The 16,732-nt window shown below is 50.4% G+C and overlaps 2 protein-coding genes across 2 annotated transcripts; one reads left to right on the forward strand and one right to left on the reverse strand.

Moving 5' to 3' along the window:
- Positions 1-293: 293 nt before the first annotated feature.
- Positions 294-8,221, reverse strand: dis3 (DIS3 exosome endoribonuclease and 3'-5' exoribonuclease). Its single transcript, XM_062446768.1, has 21 exons — positions 7,931-8,221; positions 7,635-7,792; positions 7,252-7,445; positions 7,081-7,154; positions 6,563-6,730; positions 5,694-5,852; positions 4,958-5,074; positions 4,639-4,776; positions 4,260-4,406; positions 3,954-4,070; positions 3,591-3,692; positions 3,397-3,461; positions 3,167-3,251; positions 2,947-3,074; positions 2,629-2,715; positions 2,252-2,408; positions 1,612-1,826; positions 1,058-1,226; positions 796-954; positions 584-706; positions 294-499 (listed from the first exon to the last, which is right to left on the reverse strand). The coding sequence occupies exons 1-21, from the start codon at positions 8,147-8,149 to the stop codon at positions 431-433; spliced, it is 2,850 nt and encodes a 949-aa protein (XP_062302752.1). The 5' UTR covers positions 8,150-8,221; the 3' UTR covers positions 294-430.
- A 406-nt stretch (positions 8,222-8,627) lies between these two features.
- On the forward strand, positions 8,628-16,536 carry pibf1 (progesterone immunomodulatory binding factor 1). Its single transcript, XM_062446769.1, has 15 exons — positions 8,628-9,283; positions 9,385-9,485; positions 9,603-9,801; positions 9,984-10,103; positions 10,222-10,355; positions 10,503-10,611; positions 10,849-11,030; positions 11,478-11,603; positions 11,764-11,862; positions 12,851-13,016; positions 13,118-13,268; positions 13,428-13,518; positions 13,615-13,717; positions 15,562-15,692; positions 15,995-16,536. Exons 1-15 carry the CDS (start codon positions 9,029-9,031, stop codon positions 16,248-16,250), a joined length of 2,223 nt encoding a protein of 740 aa, XP_062302753.1. The 5' UTR covers positions 8,628-9,028; the 3' UTR covers positions 16,251-16,536.
- The last annotated feature ends 196 nt before the right edge of the window (positions 16,537-16,732 follow it).

The raw sequence follows: 16,732 nt of genomic DNA on the forward strand, positions 1-16,732 counted from the left end.
TTTTCAGCAGTGTTAACATTATTAAGCTAAATGGTTTTGTAATCAGTTAGCCATGCATTAACTTGTATTTGGAAACGTATCATTGCTGATAATGCCTATACAGTATTTCTGATAATTTTATGGCATTTAACAAAAATGGGCTTTTGAAAACTAGGACATTTCTAACTGACCACAAACCTTTGAGCTATAGTGTGCATCATATCCATGTTCAGATGGTGGGATGGTTAGTCTTGAAAGTATTGTTTTCCTTGTCCACATTACCTCAAAGAGAACAAGTCAAGAAGGCAGGAACGTTCTGGATTAAAAACACTACATTTTATTTAGAGGTTTACAGAGAGCCATACAGAAAATAAACAGAAGTGAAAAGGCGCTCAGAGTGACGCAGGTCACATGACTGGGTGGAGAGGGAGGTGTGGGTTTGTGGTTGTCGTCAGCGGTCTAATTTGGCCTTCTTGGCGTCGGGTTCCACTTCAGGTGCTGGAACACTCACACCAGGGATCTAGAACATGGAACAGAACCCAGTCAGCAGAGATAGGAAGCGTCTCAGGACTAATAAACCAGCAAGCTGTTTGAGGCAAGTTACCATCGGCTCAATCAGGGACATCCGGATCTTCTGGTGCTGGATGTTGGAGGAGTCCAGACTGATGGTCACCTTCACCTTGTCAAACATGTTGAAGGTGTGATCCTCCACCTTCAGAGTAGGACCCTACACACACACACACACACAGTTAGACTGCTTTAGCTCTTCAGTTGTTAGTGTGTTGGGCTGGACTGGGTCTGGGCTGCAGAGTCTACCTCCTCTTGGAAGCTCAGCTTGGGGCCAGGCTTGTCCTTGTTCTCGAAGAACACCGTGCCCTCCAGACCAAACTTGGGGATGAGGATGATGATGGCGTTCTTTCTCACAAAGAGGATGAAGCCCTCCTCGTTCAGGATGCCTCGGTTCCGGAAAAACAGCTGGAGACCAGACACACACACAGTTGAGCAGCAACAGACACACCACTGTCCAGATTCAGATCAAAACCAGCGCATAATGAGAACATTGATTGTGTGCATGTACCTGTGTGTGGAATGCCACCGAGGCCCTCTGGGCGTACTGCGCCATCTTGTGGCGGTAGTTGAGGTTGTTGCACAGGCCAGACTGCTTGTGCTTATCCATCAGATCTGGGTAAGTGCTGTCTGCTCCAATGGCGACCGCCAACAGACGATGCACGATGATGTCCGAGTATCTGGAGGACGACGACGACGGGGGGGGGGGAGAGGGTGAAGGTCTGGTTTTTGTTCACCGTACAATACTCAAGCTAGCTAATGTAATCGAGATGTTTTGTTGCACTGATGTGGTTACAGTGCTAAGTGTAGCACTAGTTCCTTGACTGTGACCACTGAAATACTGTAGAACTACGCACTTCTGAACCATGATCTTCTACTGGGCTTTTTGACATGCATTATATGTATGTCGCTTTAGATAAAAGCATCTGTTAAATGATCTACATTGCACGTGTGTGTGTGTGTGTCTGTATTCCTGCCTCCTGATCCCTTGGTGAAGTGTGCGTAAACGGGCTAGGTCAGTCTGTCGTGTGTGTCTCCATGGAGGGCTGTGCGTTCGGTCCCAACCTCCTGATAGGCGAGGTGAAGTGCGTGTAGATGGGCGAGGCCAGGCCGTAGTGGTGGAAGTCCCCGTCCAGGCCCGAGCAGAAGTAGACGGCCTGCATCATGCAGCGCGTGGCCAAGATCCTCAGCAGGGTGTTGAAGTAGGGGAAGCCCACCACCTGGGCCGCGTCCAGGGAGTCGGCCAGGGCCTTGGCCGAGTCCGTGTGGATGTCCAGCTCCTGTCAGGGACCACGGGTTGGATATGAGGCCGGGAGATGGGGTGGATGAAGTGTGTGTGTTTGTGTGAGGTTAGAAAGTGTTTGCTTGTGTGTGTGTGTGTGTGTGTGGTGAGAGAGGTGTTTTGTGTGTCTGAATTTATAGTGTCAGGTGGCTGAGCGGTTAGGGAATCGGGCTAGTAATCTGAAGGTTGCCGGTTCGATTCCGGGCCGTGCGAAATGACGTTGTGTCCTTGGGCAAGGCACTTCACCCTACTTGCCTCAGGGGAATGTCCCTGTACTTACTGTAAGTTGCTCTGGATAAGAGCGTTTGCTAAATGACTAAATGTAATAGTGTAAGTGTATATGGTTATGAAAAGTATTTGTGTGTGTGGGGTGAGGGGGAGTGTGTGTTTATGTGTGCCTGTATTTAAAGTGTGTGTTTCTACCTTGGACTTGGCGGCCCTGTGGAGGATGTCGTAGTTGGAGGGCGGAGGAGCGGGGTGCTTCCTGAGGACAGCACATTCCGGAAACTCCTCATAGATCTTCTGCGCTACGGAGATGTTGGCTAGCAACATGAACTCCTCCACCATGGAGTTGGTCTCTCTGGTAACACACACACACACACAGAGTGAACCAAAACTCTGCTGACGTCCGTCCGTCAAGAAAGACAAAAGGAATTCACAAAACATGTTTCCTTTAGGATAAGCCAGTGTGCAGGTGCAGTGCCACCAAGTGGACAAGGCCTTGATGGAAGCCTCTAGAACAAGAGTCTAGTTTCTCCTTCCAGGTCCGTGGAGGGACACTGAGGTCAGTAATCACTCACTTTAGCTCCTTTGCCTGCAGGTCGATGGGGTCGTGGGTCTCGCTGTCGATATGGAAGCGAACTTCTGGAGAGGATAGGGTCAGTGCTCTGGAAGGCAAAATAAAAACGCCACGTTAGGTTGTGCTACAAATCATCTCCTTGTCCCGTTGGGTATTAGGCTGGGGGGAGGACTGTGGGGCAATGGTAAATGAGGCCCTCTTGACTTCGATGTCATAGCAAGCTACACACAATGCTGCACTGGATCATGGGTGTATATATTTTTGTTGCATTGCAGTTGTCTTTATACAAATACGCCATACACGAAACAATTTCACCAACCCTTTCTCTATCCTCTGTCTCTTCAGGATCTTGGCCAATCTGTTCAGACCTCGCAAGCTCTTGGTGATGTCATCATTCATGTGGGCGTCGTCAATCCTCATCTGGGCCTCCGCGTATGTGAGGGACGCCTGTGTGAATACGGACATGACTGAGTGTGTTCCTACTTCTGAAGTGTGCCTTGATCAGTGTTTGTGTGTATGTGTGTGTCTGAGACTCCTACCTTAGAGTTTATGACACTCTTGGTGAATCGTGTCTTCAGAATCTCAGCCTTGTCGTTAATCTCCCAGATACAGGAGAAAGCCAGCCTGCGGGGTCAAAGGTGAGGGGTTAGATCAGCTGTACTATGGAGGTCAGGGGTCAGCACTATAGAGGTCAGGGGTCAGATTAGCAGTTCAACAGAGGTCAGGGGTTAGATCCCTACTACGGCTGTGGGTCAGAGGTCAGTCTCACCTCTCCACATTGGAGCGCAGGGAGCACAAGTTGGAGCTGAGGAGCTCGGGGACCATGTCGATTCTCTGAGGAGGACACACACAGGCCCTGGTTCAAGTGTGTGCATGTGCGTGCTGTCCCAGGCATGCTGTACTCATGGGTGAGACGGCGAGAGAGAGATTCCACGTGTGTGTGTGTGTGCGCGCTCCTCCTACCCGTCCACACAGATAGACCGTGGTTCCTCTGTTGGCTGCCTCCTTATCCATAGCGTTGCCGGGGCGGATGAAGTGGCTGACGTCCGCGATGTGAACACCCACCTATGACAGACGTCGAGAACGGACACACGCACCACATGTTGAAGCGTCACCACGAACGTCATAAACTGTGCGTTACAAGACCAGAGCCCTTTACGCATTTGTGTGTGAGCGTCTACCACGAGGTCACGGTTGGCCAGGTCCCCACAGAGCAGGGCCGTGTGTGCGTGCGCAAGTGTGTGTGTCCTTCCTCCATGTTGTCAATAGCCACATCTGTACAGGGCTGTGTGTGCGTGCGTGTGTCTCCACACACAAGTGTCCTACCTCCAGGTTACCGTTGGCCAGGTCTCTACAGTGCAGGGCGTCATCTATATCGGTGCAGCCGGGAGGATCCACGCTGCAGACACTCAGCTCTCTCAGGTCCTCACGCACCTGCATGTCCTGCAAGGAAACACCCTTCAAAACCCTGCACACCACCACGAGCGCCGAGCATCTGCAAGGCCACTGAACCAAGACGGCCACTATAGGGATGTTACCCATGACCTATGAGGTTACGGAGCCAAGATGGCCTCTACGGCCACCACTCTTGCGAGGCTATTGAGCCAAGATGGCGTCCGCAGCGTGGGTTACCTCCTGCGTGATGGCCCAGGGCATCTGGGGCAGGAAGCTGAGCACGGACTGGGAGAAGTCCTGGTGAGGGACATCATGCTCCAGCAGGAGCACCTCCATCTCAGTGCCCTTGTCTCCTGCGTTGCCCAGGCTACGTACAAAATGACCCTGGGAGACGGGGAGAGAGAAGAGAGAGAAAGGGAGGAAGATAGAGATAAGCAATACACACACAGAAAAAGACAGAACTTGTCAACTGTTCAATCAATATAGGACTAAATGGCCACTTCCTTGATCAACTAAGTAGCTGGTTTGCTTTCCTAGGAGTTAGTGTTTGGGGATGCTGAATGTGACTCAGTGGGGCGCACAGGTGGTGTCACAGGTGGAGTCCTGTGTGACTCACGTTGGGGTATCTGGAGTGTTTGGGCCAGCCGTCGATGGAGACCATGATCCTTTGCCCCGCCAGCGTGGCCGCCTGGCGCGTCTCAATGCGGATCCTGGGGATACGCCTGTCGGCTGGGGTGAAGAGGTGGCGCGTCGACTAGACACCACACAAGGATGTGCACACACAGACACACACAAACTTATCAGCTACTTTAAATCCAAGTAATGCAAACCTCTGTAAATATAAGTGGGTTCTTCTAAGATATAGTCCAAGGTTGAAGTCACTTCTCCAAATAACAACTCATTTTTACACACACGAGCCCGTGTCTGACTTGTACCTCTTTGATCTGGGACATGTTGAGCATGCCACAGAAGGGTCTCCAGTTCCTCTTGATGATGCCCACCACCCGTCCTGTGGGCTTCCTGGCTTCCATCTGGCCCGCCGTGGTCCTCAGCTGGGCACAGGAGCACACAGCCAGTTAGAGTTGCTAACAACTAGCCGGTTAGCCACCGCGCTAACTCCACAAAGCAAAGTTAGTGATGCTTAGAGCCTAAGGGAGGTCGGCACTGATGTTGGGTGATTAGACCTGGCTTACTAATGGCATAAATGTGTTTGATGGTATTTAGGTCAGTGATCTGTGCAGGCCAATCAAGTTTTTTCACACTACTCACACAACTAATTTCTGTTTGATTTTTGCATTGGGGCATTTGCCAGCCCAAACTGGAAAGCACTTTCCTCAATTTTTTTACACAGAGTTTGAAGCACTGAATGATCTGGAATTACATTTTAGAATTAATGTTTCTACCAGTAGAACGAAAGGCTCTAGCCCAAAACCATGAAAAAGAGCCACCGTTATTAAATCGGCTTGATAATGCCACCCTGCACAAAGTGAGGCCTAATTCTAACTCCACCTGCAAGCCAGGTCTAATTTCCCCAACATCAGCGCCCAAGCTCTTGTGGTTGAATGGGCAAAACTTCCCACAGACACTCCAAAATCTTGTGGCCAGCCTTCCCAGAAGAGTGGCAGGTGTTATCGGGGGGAGGCGACTCCATTAATGATAAGGCTTCCTCACCGCCTTCTCCTCCTCCTCAGGGGCATCTTCGTCCTTCGGCCCCTCGTCCTGCAGGACCACCGAGGACGGCGCCACCCACTGTTCCCGTGGCAACAGTTCCACAGCAACCACGTCCTGGTAGACGGCCCGGTTCAGGTTCTGCAGGCCCTGGAGGAGAACCTGGGAGACAGAACCACACTATTACAACTATCTGGTGTATCTCTGTGTGTGTGTGTGTGTGTGTGTGTGTGTGTGTGTGTGTGTGTGTGTGTGTGTGTGTGAGAGAGAGAGTCTGAGCTCTCCGTTCCAGCCTGTGTTGGGTGTATGTGTGTGTTTATCTTGCGCAGCAAAAAACCTTTGGCTCCCTGACGATAATCTGGATTTCAAGAAGCATATTGCTCTAAAGGAGCCGTCTGTTTCTGAGTGCTGTCCCCAGCGGCTCATCCAGACCACAGAAGTCAAGACGGCCTAGCAGTGTGTGCATAAGGACGCACTTATTCAACTGGACTAACTACGCTTTACCTGGCCCAGTGACACTTAGCAGTATGTTAGTTCTTGTGGTACTTGAAATTTGGATCCCGGAATTGACTAAACCCACAAAATGGTATGACTTTAGATGAGATCTAATGTTGTTTTTGATGTACATTTGATATATTGCTGTTTTTGTTGCAATGTACAATATGTAATATTGTTGAAATGTTCTTGTTGCACTATAGTTGAGATTATTATTGCAATGTGCCTGGTCAAATACAAACCGTTTGTTGACTCTTACCACCGAAACACTGTTACAACTTTACACAAACTGATCCTTGATTTTCTGCTGTACTTTATTCACGAGCTACTTGGATGAAAGCATCTGCCAAATGAATAACATGTTAGATGTAATGTACCTCTGTGCTCTCTCCTTCATCCCCCTGTACAAAGACAGTAGCCTCCAGGTAGTTGTCCCTGCTGGCTCTGAAGGTCCCCTGGATGTAGGTGCCACTCTTGATGCCTGCCTGGATCCTGGACAGGGGCAGGTGCTCCGGGAACAACACTTTACTGCTGCTGATCTCATTCTGACACATGTGACAAACACAGATACACACAGACACAAACACAGAAACACACATCAAACAGTGCACACTCGTGACAGGAATATTTCGTTCGCAAAGACAAATATCCCCTCCTGGGAGAAAACTAGCAGGTTTAAATCTGGTCTATTTCTATCTACGAAGCAGGCAGTGTTATGTTTGGGTTAGGGTTGAGAGAGAGAATAGTATTGGGTGAATCAGCGTGGATGATGCTAGCCTACCTTGAGAGAGAGAGAGAGAGAGAGAGAGAGAGAGAGAGAGAGAGAGAGAGAGAGAGAGAGAGAGAGAGAGAGAGAATAGTATTGGGTGAATCAGCGTGGATGATGCTAGCCTACCTTGTCGTCGTTGGTCAGGGCGAGACGGTCCACAAGCTCTGGGTTGGCTATCAGGCTCTTAATGTACTCCTCACCTACACACACAAATGCACACGCACACCTCGATTGTAAAGGACCAGATCTATTAAGTGCACCACGTATCATCAGCCAGAGACGGGGGTTGTTCCTTACATCTGAAGGTTAGCAGGCCACTCTCCTCCGCCTTCTCCTTATTCCCTCTGTCATTGGTCAGGAGGACCACCTTCAGACCCGCCCCCTCCGGCGCCTTCCCCAGGTGCCCGCCGTACCACTGGGCTGCCACACGGATCGCTCTGTCATTACGGTCGTTGGCACTCTCGCCTGGCTCTCGCTCTATGAAGGTCTCCCTGTGTGGAGAAAATACTATGGTTCACTGCTGACCATAGATACTGTGGTTGTGAAGCCATTGTTTATTGGTTTACTTCGTAGCCTACGATGGATCGATGAATGGAGTACTAAGGTTTTACAAGATGGGATGGGGCTTTAAGTCGGGAAGTAGGAGTTGACTTTGAGATAACCAGTTTGGGATAAGCTACCTGTGATGTTCGTTGGTAAACGTATAGAAATGTTTCTCCTTCTCGTGAAGGATGTCTTTCAGCCTCTTGTAGACGGGTGCGCTTCGGTGTCGTACCTCCTGTAATACAGTCTGGAGAACGATCACGTTCCTGATTAATGGGTCCTCCAGGACATCGATCTGGAAAGATGAACAAAACCGTACAGTTAGTGGATGTTGTTTGGCAAGCGACGTTAAGACCACGAGTTAGCCAGCTCTTCATTTCATACATTTTTTTACAGAAAACGTGCCCCCTATATTTACAAAATGTCTACCTACCTGATGTAGTACAACATTTGTGTCTGGAAGCAAATAATGTGGGAACGAACACAAGTTGCTTTCAATGCACGGGTCTTTCTGCAGCTCAGTTGATTCTTGCTTACACTGCGTACAGATCTCACTTCCACACCAAATATCATCTCTTAAGTAGTGTTCTCGCACTATCTTCATCACCCCACCCGACCGGGTCTTTCTAACGAATGTTTTAGACTTTAACATGACTGAAATAACTGTATTTAACAAAGAATATACTTTTAAAAAGTCTACCTCAAAAGAACATCAACAAACCAGACTCACATGTGCAGTGTGAGTGCGGGCGATAGCCGTCTTTCCGGAGTTTGTGTTACGATTGGGGTTTAAAAAAACTGTTTTAATGCTTAGGTTAAGTATACCTGTGCACTCCCTGAACAACAACCGCGACTTTCATTTTGAAAGTAAATGCTTTTGAAATTGAATCATTTTGTATGTGTAAAAAATCTTAAGGAATTATCGTTATACAATCTAGAATAGCGTATAGTAGGCCAACTAATAAGAAGTCCAATGAAAACAAACTGCGTACGCTGGTATCGCCTCCTACTGTATATATTAGGTCTTGCATTCATTCAGCTGCGCATGCAGGGGATTTCGTGATGTACGCGTTTTGTCTGACAGATGGCGCTGTAGCTGGACGTATTTCCTGAACACTACTAGTGCAGCGTAGTAGGAGTAGTTCCTGTCGTTTGCTTCAGATCCCAGCAGCTGTTGGTGGTATAAAGCGGTTGCTATGCGCTGCGGAGCGGGATACTTGAAATTATGGACCCCGTCGCCGCAGAGTCTTGAAACTGAGCTCTTGGATGCTTGCTCTAAATTTTGAAAGTCTCAAATTTAGCTTGAGGAAGTTTAAATACACCAAAGTCAGACCTAATGTGACAATTGCCTTGCTTTTAGCTTGCTAGCTAGCACCAATTTTGTAGATTGCTGGTTTTTATGCCCTTGAACTCGAACACCTTAGCTCGAGTTAGCCGTTAGCTAATCCCTAATCTCTGCTAATATTCAGGCTAGACTAGACAGTTAACCAGCTAAATCTAAGGACTCGTCCACTCAAATGAGAAAGTCAGAATGCCTCCCAGAAAGCAGAAGAAACCAACAATTAACATCTCCAGTTCCTTGGATCTGGAGTCTGAGGATCTCAGTCTCGAGACCACTGTTCCAACCGAGGACATCTCTTCATCCGACGAACGGGACGGGACGCAGAAAGTCACCCGTCAGCTGATCGAGAGAAAGGAGCTCCTACACAATCTTCAGTTGTGTAAGATAGAGTTGTCCCAGAAAACCCTCATCATCGACAATCTGAAAGTGGACCACTTGACAAAAGTAACTTGGGGGAAGGGGCATCAATAGTGTTAGCTGTAATGTTATCCAGTAACAATACTATCAGTCAGTGGGTTTCTATATTTGCACCTTGTTCCGCACAGATCGAGGAGCTGGAGGAGAGGCTGAATGACGCTCTGCATCAGAAGCAGGTGCTGGCCCTGCGCCTGGACAGCCAGCTGAAGCTGACCCAGGATGACGGCAGGTGAGCGCATGTAGCAAAGAAACCGCACCTGGTCATGAGTAGGCAGCCCTGCATGCATCTAAATCTAACACCTTGTGCCTGTGTATGTCTGTGTGTTCCGCTCCCCTCTTGACCCAGGAAGCAGGCAGCCCTGCGTAAGCAGGAGATGGAAGCGATCCTGTTTCGTCAGAAGCAGCTGGAGGAGACTAACCGGCAGCTGTGTGAGAAGGCAGGGGCCCTGAGGCGTAGCCTGAGAGACCTGGAGCTCAGCCAGGAGAGGTACCTGGAGCTCAGAGATCTCCCTGAGGACAAGCTCTCCATCCCAGAATATGTTGCGGTAAGGCCAGGGGTTGAGGATAATGATTAGGAGGGTGGTACTGGCAAATGACATGTATAACAACAATATTGATTTGTATAATGTGTTTACAAGTTCCATGCCTGTGATGTGTATGTCATATTTAGTTTGGAATGTTCTAGGGTTATGTGAGAGTATAACTTGTGCGTGTGTTTGTTCCCCAGGTGCGTTTCCACGAGGTGGTGACCCCTCTCCGAGCACAGCTGACTGAGCTACATATGAAAAAGAACAGTCTGACAGATGACCTGGACACACACAGGACACAGATGAAGGCTCTGATGGAGGTTGGACACAAACACACACACACATTCCAAGATTGGCCAGGTTCCCCCTGCAGAACCGTTGCCTGGTCGAGCAGATCATGTATGTGTAGTCATGGTGTGTGTGTGTGTGTGTGTGTAGAGCTACGAGGAGGAGCGCAGGATGCGCTCGGAGCTTGAGATCCGTAGTCAGAGGCTGACCCTGGAGCTGGCTGACACCAAACAGCTGATCCAAGATGGAGACTACCGTCGAGATAACTACAGCACTGTCAAACGGTAAGGTTCTCATTTATGACACGCACAGTCATTGTTGGAAAGCACTGTGGTTAACCTAGATATCAGTTTGGGCAGTGAGGATTAGGTCACTTGTGTGACTACAACCTGGAGTTATAACCCTCAACGTCACCCCCTCCCTCCCCCCAGAGAGAGGGATGCGTTTGAGGCGGAGGTGAAGGAGCTGAGGAAGAGGCAGGAGACCCTGGAGCTGACCCACACAGCCCAGACCAGGGAGAGGAACGAGCTCAGCAAGGAGGTGAGACACACTGGGTCACCTCCACCACCGGGCCACTTCCCCAGACCTGGGAATTGGACTGGGCTGCAGCCGAGGATCTGTCAAATCCCTGGGCAATTACGCTGACACCATGAACGTGTAACCGACCCAAACATATCCGAGGCCCTGTCGGAAAGGTCTAGAATAAACAGGATGCACACTACAGAGAAGGGATGTCTCCCCCCTCCCCAAACCGTGTTTCACCTTCCCGTCCTGCAGGTGGCGACATTGCAACAGTCTGTGACGTTGCTCCAGAAGGACAAGGACTACCTGCACAGGCAGAACATGGAGCTGAACGTGCGCTGCGCCCACGAAGAAGACCGCCTGGAGCGGCTGCAGGTCCAGCTGGAGGACACCAAGAAGGCCCGGGAGGAGGCCTACGAGAGATACCTGGCCTCCAGGTGAGACCCTGGTTAGGATGTGATTGGCCTAGGAGAGATACCTGACGTCCTTGTGAGACTGTGGATAGGACACTACTAGAATGTGGAAAAACCTACCCTGGTTCCTGAGATACCTGTCTTCCAGGTGAGACCATATGACTGGTACGGTACATTAGCCAGGGGGCACTGCGTGTTTTTAACAGCTGCAGCACACAGCTCATCTGAAACACTGACTCCCAGGATGCCTAGAAGGTCTGTCCAGTCAGACCCAGAGCCTGGTCCCTTGCCTAGACACCACCGACCCATTTAGGTCTTGGTCTTCCCAGACAGTGATGAAGCCTTCTCTAGAACCAGGAAACCCTGTCTGTCTGTATCATACTGTAGTCCTGATACCGTGTCGCTAAAGACCAATGTAGCCCCGTCCTTGTGCGACTATAGCGCTGATAAGGTTGTCGTTACGTCCCTCAGAGATCACTACAAGACGGAGTACGAGGACAGACTGAGGGATGAGCTGGAGAACATCCGCATGAAGACCGGCCAGGAGATAGACAACCTGCAGAGGACCTCCAAGGAGATGTATGAGAGAGAAAACAGGTACTCAGAAAGAGAGAGAGGTGGATGGATGGACGGATATAGTTAATAAGCCCCTACTCTGAGCTTCAAATCGTTCAGGAGAGAAGCAGGTGCAGCCAAGGAAGTGAGGTTCCGCGAGGGCAGGCCAACGTTTCCAGATGATGAATGTGGTCTCCCCCAGGAACCTGAGAGAGACGCGGGACAACGCTGTGATGGAGAAGGACCGGGCCGTGAGCGCCGAGAGAGACGCCCAGGCCAGATATGACCAGCTGCTGGAACAGTATGTGCTGCGCCTCCTCACTTTTCTGTCCACGGAATCTTCTCACAACACGTTCGAACCCTCCACGTCCAATGGAGCCTAACCCTAATGTTTCGAATGTAACGCTCGGAACTTCCGCTAGTAGTAAGAAGACAACGTTTCCTTAGAGAGGTCACTGTTTTGTACGCGCGTGCACACACACACAGCCCATGGGTTTTATGTGTGTGTCTACCTCGGTGCTGTCACTGAGCTGCAGGCTAATGCCTGTCATTCTCAGGGCTCCACTGCAACAGTTGTTGGGAATTCCCGACATTTCTCTCTGCAGGCTCTCTGGCCTGCTCACATTCGCCATCGCCATGAGTCCCAGAGCCAGCAACGACAGATGCCACCCTGTTCACCCGCCCCCCGCCCCCCCAGCCCACACATCCCTCTATTTCTGGATAAAGCATGGACAGAAATGGACGTGTTTGATTTGGCGTTCGGAGACTCTGTGACATTCCTGGAGCAGTAGTGCCGTGAGGTTAGATACAGACGCGAGTAAAAGCGTGGAACATTTCTTTTCCGTGACCTTTTCAAAAAAAACAAAAAAAAAAAACAACGATCGATAAACAGAGAGCCCTCGTCCCTCCCAAGCACACATCTGTCCACCTGCATGGCACGCCATGAGGTGAAGCTATACAGTACAAGAGCTCTTCTGGGTGGATCTCCTTCAGTTGTTCCAGAGCCTGTAGTGTAGATGTGACCCTGAGGGTTAGGGGTTAGCTGGGGATGGTCATACATACCTCCACACATGATGAAATCCCCCCTCAGCTATATGCAATAGGCCGGCTGCTGGATAGACAATGCTGTTAGCTAGCTGCCTCTCCCGCTGGCCTCTGACATACTAAAGACTGGACAGACAGCAAGGTGTGTGTGTGTGTTGGGTAGAAACAGCTGCAGGCTTGTGTCTTCTCTGATTGACGTGCCGGGTGGGTGACGCCTGCGATTTGATTGGCCCGTGTGCGCGCAGGTTCCGCCAGGTGCAGTTGGGAGTGGACAGCCGAGTGGCCGAACTTCTCAACCAGGTCAAACTGAAGTCCTTCGAGTCGGAGCGTGCTCACATGGTGCAGGAGGAGACAGGCCGGTCCCTGGGCCAGTGCCAGATGGAGTGTGAGAAACACCAGAAGAAGTTGGAGGTGAGAGGTCACGGGGTCAAAGGCCAGAGGGGTTAGATCCATCCTGGAAGAGATGAAACGGACATTCCACGACCAGACGCGCTTGTTCGTGTCTCCTTCAGGTTCTGACCAAGGAGTTCTACGGGCTGCAGACGTCTTCAGAGAAGAGGATCGCGGAACTCCAGGCCCAGAACTCTGAATACCAGGCCCGTCTGGAGACCTACGAGAAGCTGGAGAAGGAGTTGGATGACGTCACCATGCAGGCTGCTGAAAGTAAGAACCACAGAGTTAAAACAACGTCTAGACGAGGTAGAACAGACGTCAGAGCGACGTCTAGACGCCCGTCTGAAAGCTGTGTTCCAACGATCGACCGACGTCTGAATGTCGGTGGACCATCGGGAGATCTGGGTTGTTGACGGCCTCTTTCCACAGTTGAGAACGAAGACGAGGCCGAGAGGGTTCTCTTCTCCTACGGTTACGGGGCGAACGTGCCCACGACTGCTAAAAGACGACTGAGGCAGAGGTGAGTTCTCACGCTGGGCTTTCTGTGTGTCTGCCATGGACCTGGGAGAAATCTGGTGTTGATTTTGGTGGGTGTGTGTGTGTGTGTTTCCTTCAGCGTTCACCTGGCTCGTCGTGTGCTCCAGCTGGAGAAGCAGAACACCCTGCTGAGAAGAGACCTGGACAGACGCAGTACCCAGACAGGAGAGATCTCTGACCAGGTACACTGCCTATCCTACTGTACCTAACCCTAATCCTACTCTACCTAGCCCTGACTCTACTGTACCTAACCCTACTGTACCTAACCCTAATTATACTGTACCTAACCTTAACCCTACTCTACCTGGCCCTAACCCTACTGTACTTAACCCAAACCCTACTGTACCTGATCCTCCTTTACCTATACCAACCCTCCTCTACCTGACCCTACTCTACCTGACCCTAACCCTACTCTACCTGACCCTACTCTACCTGACCCTAACCCTACTCTACCTGACCCTACTCTACCTGACCCTAACCCTACTCTACCTGACCCTACTCTACCTGACCCTAACCCTACTCTACCTAACCCTATTCTGCCTAACCCAAACCCTATTCTACCTTACCCTACTCTACCTAACCCTATTCTGCCTAACCCAAACCCTATTCTACCTAACCCTAGTCTACCTAACCCTAAACATGATCCTCCTCTACCTAGACTAACCCTCGCCTAACCCTACTCTAACCTATTCTAAGCCTAGCCGAACCTATCACAACTAAACTAAAGCACCACTACCCCACCTGCCAAAGCCAACAGAGAAGATGTCCATATCGCCTCCTGCTGTGTGTGTGTGAGAGTGTATGTCGCTGAGGATTAAAACACCACCTCGAAATCTCCCCAGGACACACCGCAAGTCAGCACATGTGCCCAGGTCTAGCAGCCAGATGTCTGTGTTCCTGGAGGAGGGCGAGAAAAGCTTTCATAAGTAGGCAGAGAACCTTCCATAACAGAGAGTAGGAGAGAACATCTTTCATAACAGAGAGTAGGAGAGACCCTTCCAGAACAGAGAGTAGGAGAGACCCTTCCAGAACAGAGTAGGTACAGAACCTTTAAAATCAGAGTAGGGAGAGAACCTTCCAGAACAGAGGCGGGAGCAGGTTTGAGTCCCACGAGGCACCGTCGAAGCTTTAACGATATAAGTGGCGACGCCTCAAGCTTTCCTCTATTGTCTCCGTGTGAGGCGGTTATGTCGGGGTAGTGTTGTGGCAGCGTTGGCAGCTCACCACGGTCTCTGAACGTTGCGCTTTCTGCTGCTGCCATTCTCCGTGGAGGGGGGGGGCTTTGGTCTGTGGAGAACAGACTGCCTGTCGGGTTCAGCGGCTCTCTTGTCAACATCAACACAGCACCACTCGCCATGACTGTCATGCTTGGCGATCCCCAAAACATTGTTGTGTCTGGCCATGTGTCTGTTGCACGTGTAATTTGTGCGACGGTCACGTTTCTGAGTTTTGATCAGTTCCTCGCTGTGGGTGAGCTGTATTTTGAGTGGCAGCTCCTTCAGAGGGACCAATACGTATCCTCTCGACCAATGGCAGCTGTGCTTGGGAAACCTCAGTGAAGGTGGGCGTCGGCTTGCGTAAACGAGCTACCCATTCACCTGTCAACGGTGACTGATTGGCACATGTCGGTTCCACCTAATGATTCAGAAAAGAAGAAAAGAGAAGAAAAATTAGGTGTTTCCTTTTCAAAGGGCAAACTGGAAGGGTGTCACCTCTGGTTCTCACCTGGCCACCCAGTCTGTCCAATCGGAATGATTTACTGTCGTCTAGAAGTTCCAAGCACATTCTCTCACACACACCCTCACATGTACACACACACACACACACACACAGTCATCTCGGCAATCCAGCTTCAAATAGTGTTGTATTGGCAATAGGGTGGTATTTGGCAATTAATTTCTAGAAGTGTGAAACCTAACAAAGGCGTGTTTACTTGAAATACAGGATACAAACATCAAACACAACCAAAACCATGTTACTCACTGTGTATGTGTGTATATTGTGTGTGTGTGTGGGGGCCCGCCAGTTGGAAGCGGCTAACCAGCTCCTGCAGCAGACCCAGCAGCCGTACAGCTACCTGATAGAAACAGTCCGTCAGAGAGACACCCACATCCTGACGCTCAAGGAACGCATCGCTCAGCTGGAGGAGGATGTCAGGTACACACACACACACACACACACATGCCACACTTCCAAACATGCACACCGGCCTCCCTCTCTCCCTGAGAGAGAACACCCAGGCCTACGCCTCACGCTCAGTATCAGCTTTATTCGCCAAGTAAGTTTGCATAAACAAGGAATTTACGATGGCAGGACGTACTTCAGTCTGTACGTCTATGCAAAGATGGAGTGGCAAGTTTGGTCCTGCTGCTGTGTGGATCGCTCCTCGGGGAAAATACAGCCCAACAGGGGGAGGGATTTGGTTATGTGAGTGGCTAATTGTGTGCGTGTGTGTCCAGGTCACTGAAGAAGGAGAGGACCACCCTGCAGCAGGTGAAAAACAATATGGCCGCTGACCTGGAGAAACTGCTCAACCACAGAGAGGTACTGGTGACACCATGGCCCAGGAGAGAGGGGGATACGGGGGGAGAGGAGAGATGGAAGTGGAGAGAAGGAGGAAAAGGAGAGGGAGGAGGAGGAGAGGGCGGTCATTCTCTGGGTGTGTTAACCTTTCAATTGTCCCCGTCCGTGTTCTGTACCACTCTGTCACGCTAGCTGGCAGGCTGCGTCCCTGTTTGAACACGCCTCCACTCCACATACTTGGTATGCACAGTCACACACACACTCACAGCCTTCTGCGTGCTCAGGTAGATGCCTCTGCTATAAGGAATAGCCGTCGGGCATCGCTGAACTTTTCTTTTGTAGTGGGTAGTCGTCAGGTGGTTCAGTGCCCAACTGAAATACTCTGTGAACACACTTCCACCCGCTCTCACAAGTCCACACGACTTGATTGTGGTGACAGTTGACAAGCATAGTTGAGGCTCGTAGGCCTCCAGCTACTCCTCCAGTTCTGGACCTGTGTGTAGCAGCCGGTGTGTGTGTGTGTGTAGCGGTTGTTTCAACAGAGCAAGGTGTGTATCCGCAGGTCACCTCTACCTCCTACTTTCAGAGAAGTGCACAGTGACTCGGTGCTGCCGTGTGTCTGGATAGCAGTCAGGTCAGCAAGTTAGACAGGTTTCTCGAGCACTCTCCGACTC

The sequence above is a fragment of the Osmerus eperlanus genome, chromosome 21 (assembly GCF_963692335.1).
Source record: "Osmerus eperlanus chromosome 21, fOsmEpe2.1, whole genome shotgun sequence".
NCBI classification, from domain to species: Eukaryota; Metazoa; Chordata; class Actinopteri; order Osmeriformes; family Osmeridae; genus Osmerus; species Osmerus eperlanus.

What these genes read in the sequence shown, in the direction of transcription:
- pibf1 (XM_062446769.1), top strand. Translation starts at nt 9,029, where the DNA reads ATGCCTCCCAGAAAGCAGAAGAAACCAACAATTAACATCTCCAGTTCC. An exon ending in AAGTGGACCACTTGACAAAA is followed by an intron (nt 9,284 to 9,384) that starts GTAACTTGGGGG and finishes TGTTCCGCACAG; the next exon opens with ATCGAGGAGCTGGAGGAGAG. An exon ending in AACTACAGCACTGTCAAACG is followed by an intron (nt 10,356 to 10,502) that starts GTAAGGTTCTCA and finishes CCCTCCCCCCAG; the next exon opens with AGAGAGGGATGCGTTTGAGG.
- dis3 (XM_062446768.1), bottom strand. Translation starts at nt 8,149, where the DNA reads ATGTTAAAGTCTAAAACATTCGTTAGAAAGACCCGGTCGGGTGGGGTG. An exon ending in TGGCCTGCTAACCTTCAGAT is followed by an intron (nt 7,155 to 7,251) that starts GTAAGGAACAAC and finishes TTGTGTGTGTAG; the next exon opens with GTGAGGAGTACATTAAGAGC. An exon ending in CTGCGCTCCAATGTGGAGAG is followed by an intron (nt 3,252 to 3,396) that starts GTGAGACTGACC and finishes TTGACCCCGCAG; the next exon opens with GCTGGCTTTCTCCTGTATCT.